Source organism: Euprymna scolopes, chromosome 19 (genome assembly GCF_053919585.1).
Source record: "Euprymna scolopes isolate OS-2025 chromosome 19, ASM5391958v1, whole genome shotgun sequence".
Classification (NCBI taxonomy): domain Eukaryota; kingdom Metazoa; phylum Mollusca; class Cephalopoda; order Sepiida; family Sepiolidae; genus Euprymna; species Euprymna scolopes.
Window position 1 is genome coordinate 111,772,142 of NC_136500.1, and position 15,000 is coordinate 111,787,141.

Here is a 15,000-nt window from a genome sequence, read left to right on the forward strand (position 1 = left end):
AAACGGCGTTTCCTTTGGTTGTTGTTCAATTCGTGAGCCACTCATTAATTCATTAATATATATATATATTTACACACACACACACACACACACACACACACACACACACACACACACACACACACACACACACACACACACACACACATATAAATATATATATATATGAAAAATCGGTGAATGGAGAACAGAATGAAGAAAGAGGGAGTGGCTAATAATGAGAAAAAGTGATAATACGCGGAAAAAAAAGAATGATACATAGATGTTGTGGAACAGAAGAAAAAGAAGACAAATGAGCGAACTAAAAAAGAAATAAAAGGAAACAGAAAGATGTTTAATGTATGAAAAGAAATCAAATAAAATCACAAGAAATAAAAACAGAAGAGATATAAAGAAAACAAAGACTGGCGAAAAAGAAAGAAGACATTTTTTTTGAAAAAAATCAATAAGTACGTGTAAAAAGTTAAGGTAGGTAGAGATAAATATGTTAGAATTAAAGTGTGCGTATATATTGAAATGCGAAGAGAAGGTAAGAGAAAGACAAAGCGACAAGAGACGGAGAGAGAGAGAGAGAGAGAGAGAGAGAGAGAGAGGAGGGAGGGGGGGGGGCGAAATAAAAACGATTAAAGAAATACGGAAAAAAAAGCTGACACTATTAAAAAACTACACCAGAAAATATTTTTTTAGAAAAACACAGAAAAAGAAAAAAAAAGCGTAATAAACAAAATAAAGTAAAAAAAAAAAATGAGAAATAAAAAAAAAAATAAAAATAATGTTAAAATTAGGTAATTTTTGAAGTGAGCATTACAAAACAAATAAAATAAAACGTAAAGAAAAAAGAAACTAGAAAAAATAAGGACGAAAATGTAATAGAGTTAGAAGTGGGGTGGGGCAGAAGAGTTTGAACAAGAGGGTTTCTTATGGAGCGGGATGGGGATGAGAGGTCGTTTCAGTTAGAATGATAGTGGTTTGACGTAGGAGAAGTGCCAGATATACTCAGGGAGTGCGTCGTGGTGCTTGCCAGCTCTCAATGACCTCTGCTTGCACCTACGAGTCAAGTCAAAATAGTGTCCCCACCCACAAGATACACTGCCTGACCCCGACGGGTGGGAGAGACGCTAACAAAAATCGAAAGCAGGAAAACGCCAAAGTAAGAGATAGAAATAAACTAAAAAAAATAGTTCTCCCCTACGGCCTAAAATAACGCACACATGCACTTGTTTTTTAACACACACACACACACACACACACACACACACACACACACACACACACACACACACACACACACACACACACACACACACACACACACACACGCACACGCACACACACACACATATATATGAAAAATGTATATATATATTATATAGATATATTAGGCACCGCCAAAAATGGCCGCAAAATCAAGTTGTTGTTGTTTTTTAAAACGAAATTACGTTTATTAAAATCCATTATTTCTGAGTAACTTTTTTTTTTCCAGAAAGATAAAACCCTGAATTTTTATCATATACAAAACAGAATAATGTAAAACTTTTTCTACTATTTTTAATTCAATTTTAAATGTTAAATTTTCCCAAAAAGTTAACAATTGACATTTTTTGTCTTGCACAAAAAACGTACTTAAATATTAAAAAAAAAGGGTTTTTGAAATAATTAATTAATTTATTTATTGTCTAACTAAGATTTAGGATGATTTTCTAAGAGAATATGCAAAAATATTATAATATAAGTACCTGAATTTCAAATAATTCCACTTATTCATATAGGTAACCAGATATTCGCGTTGACGTAGAGTTCAGATCGACTCTGTTTACGTTTTCGTCTGATAAAAAGCAAACTATGGAAGACCAAACAGGCCAAAAAAAACTTATTTTTCAGTGACGAAAATTTCAATGTATTATTAAGCTGAGGCTGGCCAGTACCAGATGGGTGATCATTTGTATGCGTTTGGTTTTTAATGTGTATGTGTGTGGGGGCCAGACTCCCCAAAATGGGGGGGGGGGGCAATTTAAAGCAGAATAAAAAAAAATTATTTCAGCGCGTTTGGTCCACCATAGTCAAAGGCGGCAAACGTTTTCAAACGGGATCGAAAAAAAAGATGCTATTTTTAACACAAAGGGCACAATATTTATCGAATTTTTTTTTTGGGTATCGATTATTCAAAGCATGCCCTGTTTAATAATGGTCATGCATTATTCGGCTCGCTAAAAAAAAATTGTTAATTTATTTATCAAAAATTTTAAAATAGCTTTTTTCGTATAAATATTAAAAAAAATTTTTTTTTGTTTTGCTTAACTTAAATTAATTATTTTACTTAACATATTCACCGAATTTCACACTTCAAAACTCAAAAGCGGGATAATTAAACACAATCGAAGTTCTGATATTCAGACGTCAAAATAAGGTATGCAAACAATTTTTTTTTTTTTTTTTTTTTTGAATCTATAATTCTGTCCCTTACAACACAATATGTTGATTTCAGTCTCAGATGATTATTTTAAGCATATTTGTTCCCACTTCAAAACAAGGGGGGGTTTTGTAAGCAAAAAAAAATATATATATAAATATCGTTTATGAAAAATAAGTACACTATTATAAAGTTCATTCTTCTCCTAATAATCGCTGAAAATTTCGTATTGATCGGATAATTACCTGATTTTTGGTAGATTTTTAAAAAGACGGTCCGTCAAAAAGTACTGACCTGCCCCCCCAGTTTTGGCGGTGCCTAAGATATATAGATATATATATTATAAATAATTATTTTTGTACCTACAGACACGATATATATATATATATATATATATATATATATATATATATATATATATATATATATATATCGTGTCTGTAGGTACAAAAAAAAATATATATATATATATATATATATATGCAACATTCTAACTTTCAGGTTGTTGAACGCTTATGACTGTTTACTATAGTTTCTGTAAGTATAAAAATAATTGTTTATATTTATTTGAAATATATATATATATATACACACACACACACACACACACACACACACATATATATATATATATATATATATATATATATATATATATATATATATATATAGCGAATAAATACTGGGAACTCAAAGAAAGCAGACATTCGCCGGTAGTCGAATGGAAAATAATGAGAAAAGCTACCACGTGCAGACATTTAGACGACCCATGTAAATTATGCCTCCATGAAAAATTTGCTATCTTGTACTTTAAAGAACCTCAAAATCTATTAAACTGTAGACGAGAAATAGCAAACAACTGTGTTTACAAAATAAAACTTACTCTAGGGTAGCGATACAAAATAGCTTTAAAACTAACAATAACAATAGAAAACAAACAAATAAATAAATTAAATAAACATGAATATACATAAACGATCACACATATGTATATATATATATATATATATATATATATATATATATATATATGTGAATGTATGTGTGTACACATAGGTATATTTATATATATAAAAAAATAAAAGGAGGGAAAAGATCTACCTAAAACCACTAACCTAGTTCAAAAACAGATCCTTTGTTCGATAAAATGCATGCCCATTGGCTGATAGGAAGGGGCGCGGTGGATACTAGAAAGCTGATTGGCTAACTAGAAATCCTCAACATATATAAAGACAAGAAGCAACCACAGAATTCGCGCATAAGCCTGACGAATCCTACAGTGGATGAAACGCAGAATATTCAGTGTAGCTTAATCGCCATATATATTTTATAAATTACTAACTATATATATATATATATATATATATATATATATATATATATATATATATATATATATATATATATAAACGAGGATCGTTCCAATATATACGGGGTGAAACGATAAAGTTATTGCCCTTAAGAAAATTACACTACAGCTTTGTTTTTAAACTTTCATTCAAATAATCAATTCTAGGAACTTGAATATGTAGTAAAGCTGGCATCTATTCAATGTACCTGCATTCAGCCTCAATCACAGCCCGTATACGAGGGAGAAGACCAGCAGGAAAAGAAGTGTACAAAGTCGTAGCATTCCTTTTGAAGCCAATCTTGGGTCTCTTTGGACTTGTGGGTTAGACTCCCGCTGCCACACCCAGGGTCTGCCAGCGGAGATTTCTATGAATCGGCGTGGTACATACAGCTCCTAGCTTTCCCAGATGGTCACCCATCTTGTACTGGCCAGACTCAACGGTGATCTGGCGAGAACTGGGGTTTCAACGTGATTGTGCCATTATATATATATATTTTACACTGGTCACCACTTACCAAGGCCCGGAAGCCACTCAGGGATAAGGGTTATTGTAAGTACATTGATAGTGTTGTTTAACTAAAAAAATAAGTTTAAGAGCAACGAAAACAGGAGTGGTACCATTAAAACGACCGACCTTTTACCTGTACTGACATCAACTACGTCGGCTTCGTAAGCGTTCAACAGATGCCAGTAAATGTTGATCGATTCAATTTTTTATGCGGTGAGAAATTTAATGGCACATCTCTTGTCTTGACGTTCGTCCATGATATGGCTTGCTTTATTAAAGTCTTACGCCGCCAATATCTGCAACGGAGAGATAAGGCTTTCAGTTATCATAACAATGCAAGTTGCAACCCCACTTCTGATCCATTGGGGAGGAATAAAAAAAATTAGGAGGCCTTACTTTTGGAACTCCTCTAATATTATTCCTATGTAAAGATCGAACTTATTTTTTCAAATGATGAAATTAAAAACACAAGACAGTGTCAGCTAGCCGGTTTCGAATTTCACTTAACAGAGCTAAATCGAGGTTTGGAATTACAATTAAAAATTATACGAATTATAGAGAATATGGAGAAAAGAAAAATTGGAAAAGGACCGAATAAAAACCACATTAAATCCTAAGAGATTTTCTTTTTTATTCATAAAGAGAAGGTCCCAAAGGGTGTAAATATGATCATCAGGTGGAAGTGCGACTTGTTTAGAATGGAGAATAAGTCAACAATGAACTGAAGGACACAAACACGATTATTTATAAGATGCTCGCCAATGGATGAACCATAGGTATTATTAAAAACGTCAGATGGTAAATAATTTGCATATCGAATTTTTGTTGGAATATGTTGTTTGACCTGGATGTCTAATCTCTGCGACGCTCTTCCTAACTGTAACTACATTTGAATAAACAATAGAATTATTATGGTGGCGGTGGGGGAACATTTTTTCGAATTGAAAGCCAAAATAGGCCTGGTAGAAAAAACAACACGTGGTTTCGATGTAAAATAACACTGTTGTACAGACTGCGAGATTTGTTTGGTAAATGTCTCAGTTCGTGTTATCTAGTCAAGGCAGGCGAAGGTAAACAGGGCACCTGTCAGCAGATGCTTAAAAAAAATTTTTTTTTTATAAAAGTTAGAAATTTTATCTTTCATTGTAGATTACGCAATGTCTCGAGGATGATCATGGTTGCAGAGGGTCTAACTTTAATAACATTAATTTCATCATCACGACTGGTCTTCGAACAAATCATAAACATCAACGTCCTATAAGTAAGGGTCTTATTTTTTTTTCTCGATTTTCACTCCAAACAAGGCGCAGTGCCATTTGATGTAAGTGGTTATTATCGGGCACATAAGTTGCAGGGGTATTATGAAGGGAGATAAGCAGCATGATGTCTATTCACATTACATTTGAACTTCTGCATGTCAGTACAGTTGGGAATGCAGAATCCCGAAAGGGAATTGCAAAGTCTAGCATTTCTGGGGAAGAAACTATTGGAGTACAAGGCTTTCTTACAACTAGGGATCTTTACTGTGTAGGGGTGGGATTTAACTGCTTGTCGGGGGTATTTACGTCGAGGGGGTACAAGTGCTTGTAGTCTGTCAGGATTCACCATTAAAATTAGAAAACAGGCACTGAGATGTAACATTTCGTTGATGGGACAGAGGCTGAAGCTTAGATGAGAGTTCAGGACCTATCAGGTAGACGACTCTCTTTTGAACCCTGTCCAGGAGTGAGAGGCTAGTAGCAGATTCGCTAGCCCAAATATTTGTTTCATGTGGCAAAAAATGTCCGAACGTGTGTAAAGACCAGGAAACGTTGGTTTACGATAGGCTGGAGTGAAACCCCCGAGAAAGCTTTAGAAACTAGTAGATCTAGAAATAAGCTTCCTTCTTTCACGTCAACTTAAGGGCTGAATGAATGTTATTTTCTGTTTGTTCGATAACAAGTCGGAAATGGACGCTTTCTTTACATTTCTCAATAACATTCAGAAAAAGTAGTCTGCTTAGCCTTCGAGCCAAGATTATAGTGTAGTATCTCTTCTTCGGATGCTACACTTCAATTTTTTGTTCTCTATAAGTGGAGGAGAAATCCTTCACGACTGAGACAATTTTTAATTTTGTTCGTTTTCTCCACATAAAAAAAAAACGACTCTGGTGTCTAACTCTGCCCCGTTGGGAGGCATTGTAAGTAGGAACATTCAGAAGAAGTAGTCTGCTTGGCCTTTCATGAAACATATACTACATATATATTTTGGATAACATAAGTATGATTAGAATAGCAATATTCGTACTGATTATTTCTGAATGCGCTGGGAAAATGACTACAGCTTTGTGTTCAATCGGAAAACTGGTTGAAAATGAGGAATATACCGAAATTTATGAAAATAAGTAAAAATAGGATAGATTAGCTTCAGAAGGAATGCTAGGCCTTTGTATACTTCTTACCGACCCCCACCCCGACCTGATCCCGCTGGACTATTTCGTTTGGTCATATGTCGAGAACATCACCAACATGACCTCTCACAACGCCAAAGCAAGCCTGATCGCCGCCATCCGCCGAGTATTCGCCGAGCTCCCACCGACGCCTGTGGAAAAGGCACTCGCCCAGTTCCGGACCCATATCAAGGCGGTGATTGAGGCTGGACGCGGCTACATTGAATAGATGTCAGTTCTACTACATAATCAACTTACCTGAATTGATTTTTTTTCTTTAATAGTTTTAAAATAAAGCTGTAGAGTTGTTTCCTTAAGGGCGACAACTTTATCGTTCCAGCCTGTATATAACTTTTAATCCTCTCGTATTTTCCATTAAATCAGCTATGTTCTGGCATTTCAAATTCCTGGCACAATCGGCGAGCACTGTAGTTGTTTCTTTTCTGGATGCCTGAAAGATTCGTTGTGAGCATGAGAACGTTGTTTTATGCTCCATTGTATAATTTCTACGTATATTTTGCTAATCGGGTTGGGTATGATTGGTATTATTTGAACCCCATAAACCACAAAATTTACGCAGGAAGAAGGAAGTTGTCGGTAGTTTTGCAAGAATATGTCGGTGTAACCGAAGCTTTAGTTCTAGTTAGATTTAGCTTACTTGAACGGTCAGCGGATGAAGTTGTTTCGATGGAATTCTTGTTGTATGGCTTATTTTTGCCTTCATGCATCCAAGTTCCTGTTGGCCGTCAACACACACACACACACACACACACACACACACACACACACACACACACACACACACACACACACACACATTTGAATGTTTATAAATATCTGTATATTTTTCTTTGTTGACCTTAGTTTTCTGGTGTAATCCCAATTGGGTGAATTTCATAGATCTTTAGAGAACACTGGTATCAACATGACTAATGTAATTATCTCTGTATATTATTATTAATAATAAATATATTATGGTCTTCCAATTATAATTGAACCCTGTATTTAAACTAGAGAGAGAGGGAGAGAGGATAGAAAGAAAGAGAGAGAGAGGGAGAGAGAGGGGAGAGAGAGAAGAAAAGAGAGCGAGAGAGAAAGAGAGAGAGAGAGAGAGAGAGAGAGAGAGAGAGAGGGAGGGATGGAGGGCGAGAGAGAAATTTAATGCATCACATCTTGATATATAATAGTCGAAAAGAGTCGCCAAAATACTCCAAGACTTCCTATGGTAAAAGACTGGAATAACGAGCCCACTAAAAGCATGCCAAGCATTTTCTGGGTGAATTGAACCAAGAATATGTAAAGGGAGGCTCTGTAGACGGGATACAAAGAGGATTGCTCAACTATAATCTAAAAAGGATTATAATGGCTGGTCAAGATCAAAGTTTGATGATCAATGCCTTTTAGAAGATGAGTGATCTCAGCAATGGCAGCAAGAGCAGGTTCTGCTACACAGAAATAGTGTGAGTCACTTGATCTAGTTGTAAGCTTTTGCCGTGAGGATGGCTGCTATACAATGCGACACAATGGGGTACGTAAAACTTTCCATTACACCATCTGTAACAAATTGAATATCTAGTGGAGCTGTAAGTCATGGAAACGTATATCCGAAAAAAAAACTTGTTGAGAATAAGTCATACAGCATTTAATATAAGTAGCTGTTGATACGTACCTAAAAATAACATTATTAAATCTGACATGGGATGAGAAAGAGAAAGAAGCAACCTTAGTGGAAGTTAATGTTCCAAATAAATCTGGACTGAACAGAACTAAAAGGGGAAAATAACTAAACACCAACGTCTTATGTATAACATGAAACAAAAACTGGAATTATATGAACAACCGGACTCAAGAAAAGAATTTCAAAATCTACCTGGCAAATGTATTCGGTGAACCAATTAAAAGAGATATACAATCACACTTACAAAGAGATGGTTATAATCTTAAAAAGTATCTCGCAGTTAAAATGTATGCGATCGCGACTGAATGTCTAGCACATGGTAGTGTGTCCCATGTTCTATCGATTTTTATATATTATAAAGTTGTGATTTCAAAAATAAAAAGTATATCTATATGACTTGGGTTCATCAGCTTGAATCGAAACCGAATCCCAAACACACACACACACACACACACACACACACACACACACACACACACACACACACACACACACACACACACACACACACACACACACACACACACACACACACACAAACACACACACACACACACACATATATAACTTTAGTTCCTTCAGCTATAATCGAAACTGAAACAAAACCTTATGAAGAATTCTTGATAAAATTATTTATAAAAAGAATTAATTACCAAAGTGCCATCAGCTAAAATCGAAACCGAAACCAAGACCCGTCAAGAATTCTTGATAAAATTATTTTTACAAAATAGATTATTGGAGTGCTATTAGCTATAATCAAAACCGAACCCAAAACTTATGAAAAATTCTTAGTAAAATTATTTATTACAAGAAATGGAAGTACATAATTAAACGATTCGGATGTAAACGTGACACAGAAAATAACAGGCACGCTATCGTATTAATGCATAGATTAGAAACTTAAAAAAGTAGATATGTAAATGCGCCATATCAATATATATATATATATATATAGTCACCCACATAAAGTACTATTTCGCAGCTCACCAGTGCGGCTAGACAGGCAACTACCTCAAGCCAGGATTGAGGCCCGACCGCCTGTACGACAGACAAGGCTCCTAACCACTACGCTATCGGCGGCTGCTGTGAAAAAAAGTGGTAGTAGCCAGACAGGTTCGAACCCGTATCCCAAAGGAGGAAAAGAACGTGAAAAAAAACGTGACGTCTTTGCCGTTGCGTCCATCGCCAAACCGGAAGTGGCGAAGGTTTAAATCAATTGTAAAGAGGCGATGACTTTCGAAAATATCGGCGAAAAAAGGACCCCTCCTTGTAGTGTAGAAAAGTGCCTAGATGAGGGTGAAGGAATTAATGTTTTTAGCCAATTTTTCGATATTTGTCGTCCGAAGGGTCAAACTTTAAAACGATACCAATCTCGTGAAAACCCGTCACCTTTGTCGAAAGTGTTAAGCAGACATACAAACATACATACATTTAAGCAGACAGGTGAGATTTATATTATACACTAGCGGGGGGAGGGGTAGCTGGCGTTGCCCGGGTGTTTAGAGGTGTGTGTGTGCTCGGGCGGCCGGGGGTGGGTAATCAAAACATAAAAATAAGCGAAGTAAATATTTTTAAATATTAGAATGTTGAAACTTAAAAAAATCGAATAAAACACCCCAAATAACTAACGTAAGGCAAACGAACGATGTTAAATGTAAAAATTGGAAAAACAAAAAAAGAAAATGCGAATGTGATGGAAAAAGAAAACAGAAAAAAGAACGTTAAAACTTCTTTAAAAAATCTGAAAAAACACACGTGAAAATGGTTTAAGTAACCCTGTTTCAATATTAAAATTTAAAAAATCGAAGACATCTCACACCACGATTCGAGCCCAAAACCCTTAGATAATGAGGCCGCTCTCTAAGCAACTGAGCTAAGACGACGTCGACGAAATTGGATCGTTTTTTTTAATATTTAAACTAAATCATGTTCCGACGTCATTTGCGCATTCGTAGAAGCGAACTTGTCATGAGAGGACGGTTTTTGCTTACCCCTCCCTGTAGAAAACTGGCGAAGGAATTAATGTTTTTGGCCAATTTTTCGATATTTGTCGGGCGAAGGATCGAACTTTAAAATGATACCAATCTTGTGAAAATCCGTGACCCGTGTCGAAAGTTTTTGCGAGACATACAAACACACATACATACATACAAACATACATACACACATTTTCGCTTTTATATATATAGATGTGATATTTTCGTTTTGTAAAAGTAGTTGAGATAAAGTAAAAAATGATACATATGTTATATATATATAAGTGATCTTGTCTGTCTGTGTGTGGGATGATCTCTACTAAACTACTGCATCAATCTTTAGTCTACAGACTTTTAACTTAATATAAAGGGGATTTGGACCTGTGAAACAAATTCTATTTGGGGTTTAGTCGGTAAAAATAGCTGCTCAGGGATCAAAATTGAAAAAAAAAACATTGGAACTTGGCAAGGGTAAATCGACTGAAAATACCCTTCTATGCATGCACAAATATACATTTATAGGTTAAACAACGTTATTTTTTTAAAACTATGTATCTCCGTTGGGACATGGCCCAAGGGAGTACGAATAAATCTGGAGAGCTATATGTTTTAGTTTCGATTCTAGCTGATGGCATCTAAGTCATATTTAAATTTTTTTAAAAAATCACTACTATATATTGGATACAATGCAATAATCGAGATTTGGTTCTATAATAATAAATACGGAATACTCATAAATCAAAATATCATATTTAAGCGTATTTTACAACTAGACCACATTAGAATAATAAAATAAAATACTCAATACACAAATGGCTCTATAATAATACATGCGAAATAAAATATTTAAGCGCATTTTACGACTGGGCAATGTCAGACGGCCTGCTAGTTATATATATTTATAAATAAATAAGCACATGTAAGCTCATGAGAAATATTATATAAGCTTAATCAGGATTCGATATAAAAATCGCTGAAACCATTCAAAACCGACATTTTACTTCGTAGCGACATGCACCAACATGTAGTCTAGAGCACTGACGGGCTTGTAAGCACAACGTTATTGAGGATTATTGTATGGGGGGGGGCTGACTTTAATTTATATGTAATATATACCGAGAGACGATGTGAGTTATATATAACTGTACTCGAACTCCGCTTTCTATATCAATGAAAGATTTTCAATGAGTTTACAGAGAACTATAGCGTTATTCAGAGTTACTAAGATAGCAGGCACACATAAACCATCGCTATTCAAAACTAAACCGATGGAAAAGTTTTGTTAATTGAAAAAATAGTTTTAAAATATCTACTTATAAAAATACGAAAGGAAAGAAGGAGGTATTCGTCGGCTCCAAGGGTTACACCGTACATATGGTTCACTCTAATAAATATGCACTTGAAATCGCAATTCATGTCCTCCTTGAACTGAAAGCAATTCTTGTACTTTTTATTTCAAATATACACATGGTCGTAGTTGTGCACTGGTATTTGATTTCATCAGCTCTTCACTTTTTGTAGCCACGAAAAAGCAAAAAATAATAAAAAAGAAAAAGAATAATAATAAACGTTAGCAATATTAAAGTGCATTTCAGATCTTAAACGCAAGCCTATTTAAAATAAACATAGGTAAACGTTCGGTATATAGGCCACATTGATACTTGGCTAAGTTTCGTATTAAAACAGAGCTCATTGCTGTCAATATGGGCATTTTTTATATTCTTATAAAAAACTTACAAACATTTCAAAAATTCGTGTTTATTTTGCTGTAGGTTCATCGTAGAACACCATCATTCTTAGCGATGTAATATTTTCCATATCTTCGAATATTTCTTTTGCATCTATGGTATAACAGGAAACTGTATCCGATAATGTGACTCTAATGTGTGATCTATGGAAGAATCTGAATCTATCCTTTAATTGGCATGACTCTCAAGTTTATTCTGACCCCCAGTGTGGCAGTATTTATGGTCCTATGTATGGGTGAAACTGAAACTGCACACCTTTCTCCATCGTTACTTCTATGAAAGGTGCTCGACTGAGCCCCAATCTTTGGTTCCTCCTTGTAAGATATTTCACAGCACAAACTTGTCCTACTACCGCAATTACAAAGGATGTTGCTTTGCTCCTTCATGTGCCTAGCATTAAACGGATTTTCTTTGAATAGAGCTTCCAAGAAATTCTCATCTGTGGAACACGTTGCCACGAGACTACTTCCCCGAAGATTACAATATGATCGTCTTTGAATACAATGTCAACAAATGTGTCATAAACTGTCTTCCTGGCTATTCAAATTTTGTCTATTCCATTAATCACTTTTAGTTCTCTTATATTCTTCATTATTCAACTGACGATTGACTCTTATCCTCGAGTTCTTTTTGCCTAGATAATATTACTTATTAATTGTTATTCTATTAGCTGTTCTTTTATTGTTCTCACATCTTTTTGTGACTCTTAGTAGTTCGTTTAAGATAACTAACAGAAAACGCACAAACAAAGGGGTTTCTTTTAAGTTTTATTGATGCGAGCAAAATGAAGCCAAATCATGTTAACATTTCATTCATGCCTTATTTGAAAGGCTGCTATACTTGTTACATCTGACTTAGCGTAAACTCGACTGTTTCCGTTCTTTATCGTTCTTCAGTATCTTTGACTGTCCTCGTCAATCTGTCTATTCCACTACCGTTCGTGCCATCGAATTACGCTATACACATTATTTACAATCATTTCGATTTGACAGGTTTTGTAAATATCATTTGTTTTTAATAATTTAACAGAGAAATGTCTGTAGTAATGTTGCATATCAGTCTGGTTTTGAACAGTTAAAGGACAGGTGTAGAACATGATTATTTGTTGAACTCAAAAGGTGGAGCTTAAAGCGGAAGTAAGATAATATGTCAGTCACGTACGTCATCGACGAAGTGTTTTTTTTTTTTCTAAATGCAACCCCTTTTTATTGAATTCCCGTGGAAACTAGTCAAAGGAGAGACGTGTCGTGTTTTAAATATAGCGCATATATTAGTTCAGTAACCTGTTCACAACTAAATTAACAGCGGCAACCAGAAGAGGCTTTCGCTTCTTTTATTCCTTCATCGCGAATTTGTTCCAAACTACTACTATTTATACCCCCTCCTCCTCCTCCTCCTCCTCCTACTACTACTACTACTACATAAACAACAACAACAACAACAAAGCTAATTTGTTTTAGTTTACTATCCCCCTTGCTTTACGCTTAAACCCAAGTTCTAACACAAAATAGCATTTTCCCGATTCATAACCAACTGCGTTTTAATTCTTTTAGCTTTTTAAAAAATTAATAGTTTGGAATCTTCATTAATCATTTCGACTAAATTATCCGTCTTTTACATTATTATGTATTAAATACGAAATAAAATCATCAAAATACAAAAAAGTAAATAAATGGCGTAAATAAAGAAAAGAAAAAGAAGAGAATGATAATAATAGTAAGTGAGGAGTAAAAAAAAAAAGTAAGAAAATCAGTAAAATTTAAAATATATCACCATAATCCGACGGGTCAGGGATCGTATAATTGTAAGTTTAAAAAAAAACACCGTCATTTATTTCATCATAGACGTACGATCCTACCTACTAAGAAAATAAAATCAAGAAAGTACCCCCCCCCGCGTCAACTGATCACTAAGGCTATGACAACAGCATATTCTTTTCCTTGTTTTGATTCTCAGGTATATATACATTGATATATGTTTTCATGTAAAGTGATATGGTTCTCGGTTAATTAATTAGATCTAACTGTGTCGGATATATACTCGAGAGTCAAAACAATGAAAAGAATATGCTGTTGTCATAGCCCTACTGATCACCACGAGAAAAAAAAAATCGGACCAAATTGATAGGATCACATTAAGAGCAAATTCAACAGCGATTTGTACTGGTATCACGTTTCAGAATTTTTTGAGATGAGGATTGATTATTCGTATTATTTGGATACTTCAGACTACTGTTCTCATCTTGAGTGTTATTTTCACAATGTTTCGGTCGATGTAACCTTCAACCTTCTTCAGGTGTATTATGTAGAACCCAAGAATCTTTCCGTCAAACCGGGGAACCTGTACGGAATATCCAACGGAGCCCTTTATTTAATCCATGGGGGTAGCATGCACTCGTTCCGTCAGCCATAACTGGGTAAAAGTCCTAAATAATTCGCAAATTGTATTTTGAATGTTCTGATTTAACCTTCAACCACCAGATGTTTAACTTTTTACAACTGAATTTTACAAAGTACTCTATCATCTACGACAGAGTTCAACAGAAAGATTCTCGAGTGCGACATGATACACTTGAAGAAGGTCAGAGGTTACATCGACCGAAACGTTATGAAAATAAAATCAAAGATGATAACAGTAGTTTTAAGTATCCAAATATTACGAACTTGTACTGTGTTTCTGATTTGGAACTTGGAAATCAACATATACCTTCAGAATTCCGAATAGAAAAGGAGGGAATCGAACCTTAAAAGGTCCCACTTCCGGTCATTTCAGTTAGTTATTGGAATAAAATACTTACTCGACTCCGCGTTTGATGCCGTCGACGGGTGCGCACGAATGGGCATTCATGCAGGGTCCGGGTTTGTACTGCTTATTGTCTAAAAACCAGCCCGAATCGGAGAC

The 15,000-nt window shown here is 35.1% G+C and overlaps 1 protein-coding gene across 1 annotated transcript in view; it reads right to left on the minus strand.

Moving 5' to 3' along the window:
* LOC145240302 (palmitoleoyl-protein carboxylesterase NOTUM-like) overlaps positions 1-15,000 on the minus strand; it is a 233,686-nt gene that overhangs the window by 72,237 nt on the left and 146,449 nt on the right. The window contains exon 7 of the mRNA XM_080103883.1: positions 14,897-15,000. This exon is cut by the window's right edge and continues 85 nt beyond it. Coding sequence (XP_079960009.1) covers positions 14,897-15,000 — 104 coding nt within the window. The remainder of the gene's footprint in view (positions 1-14,896) is intronic.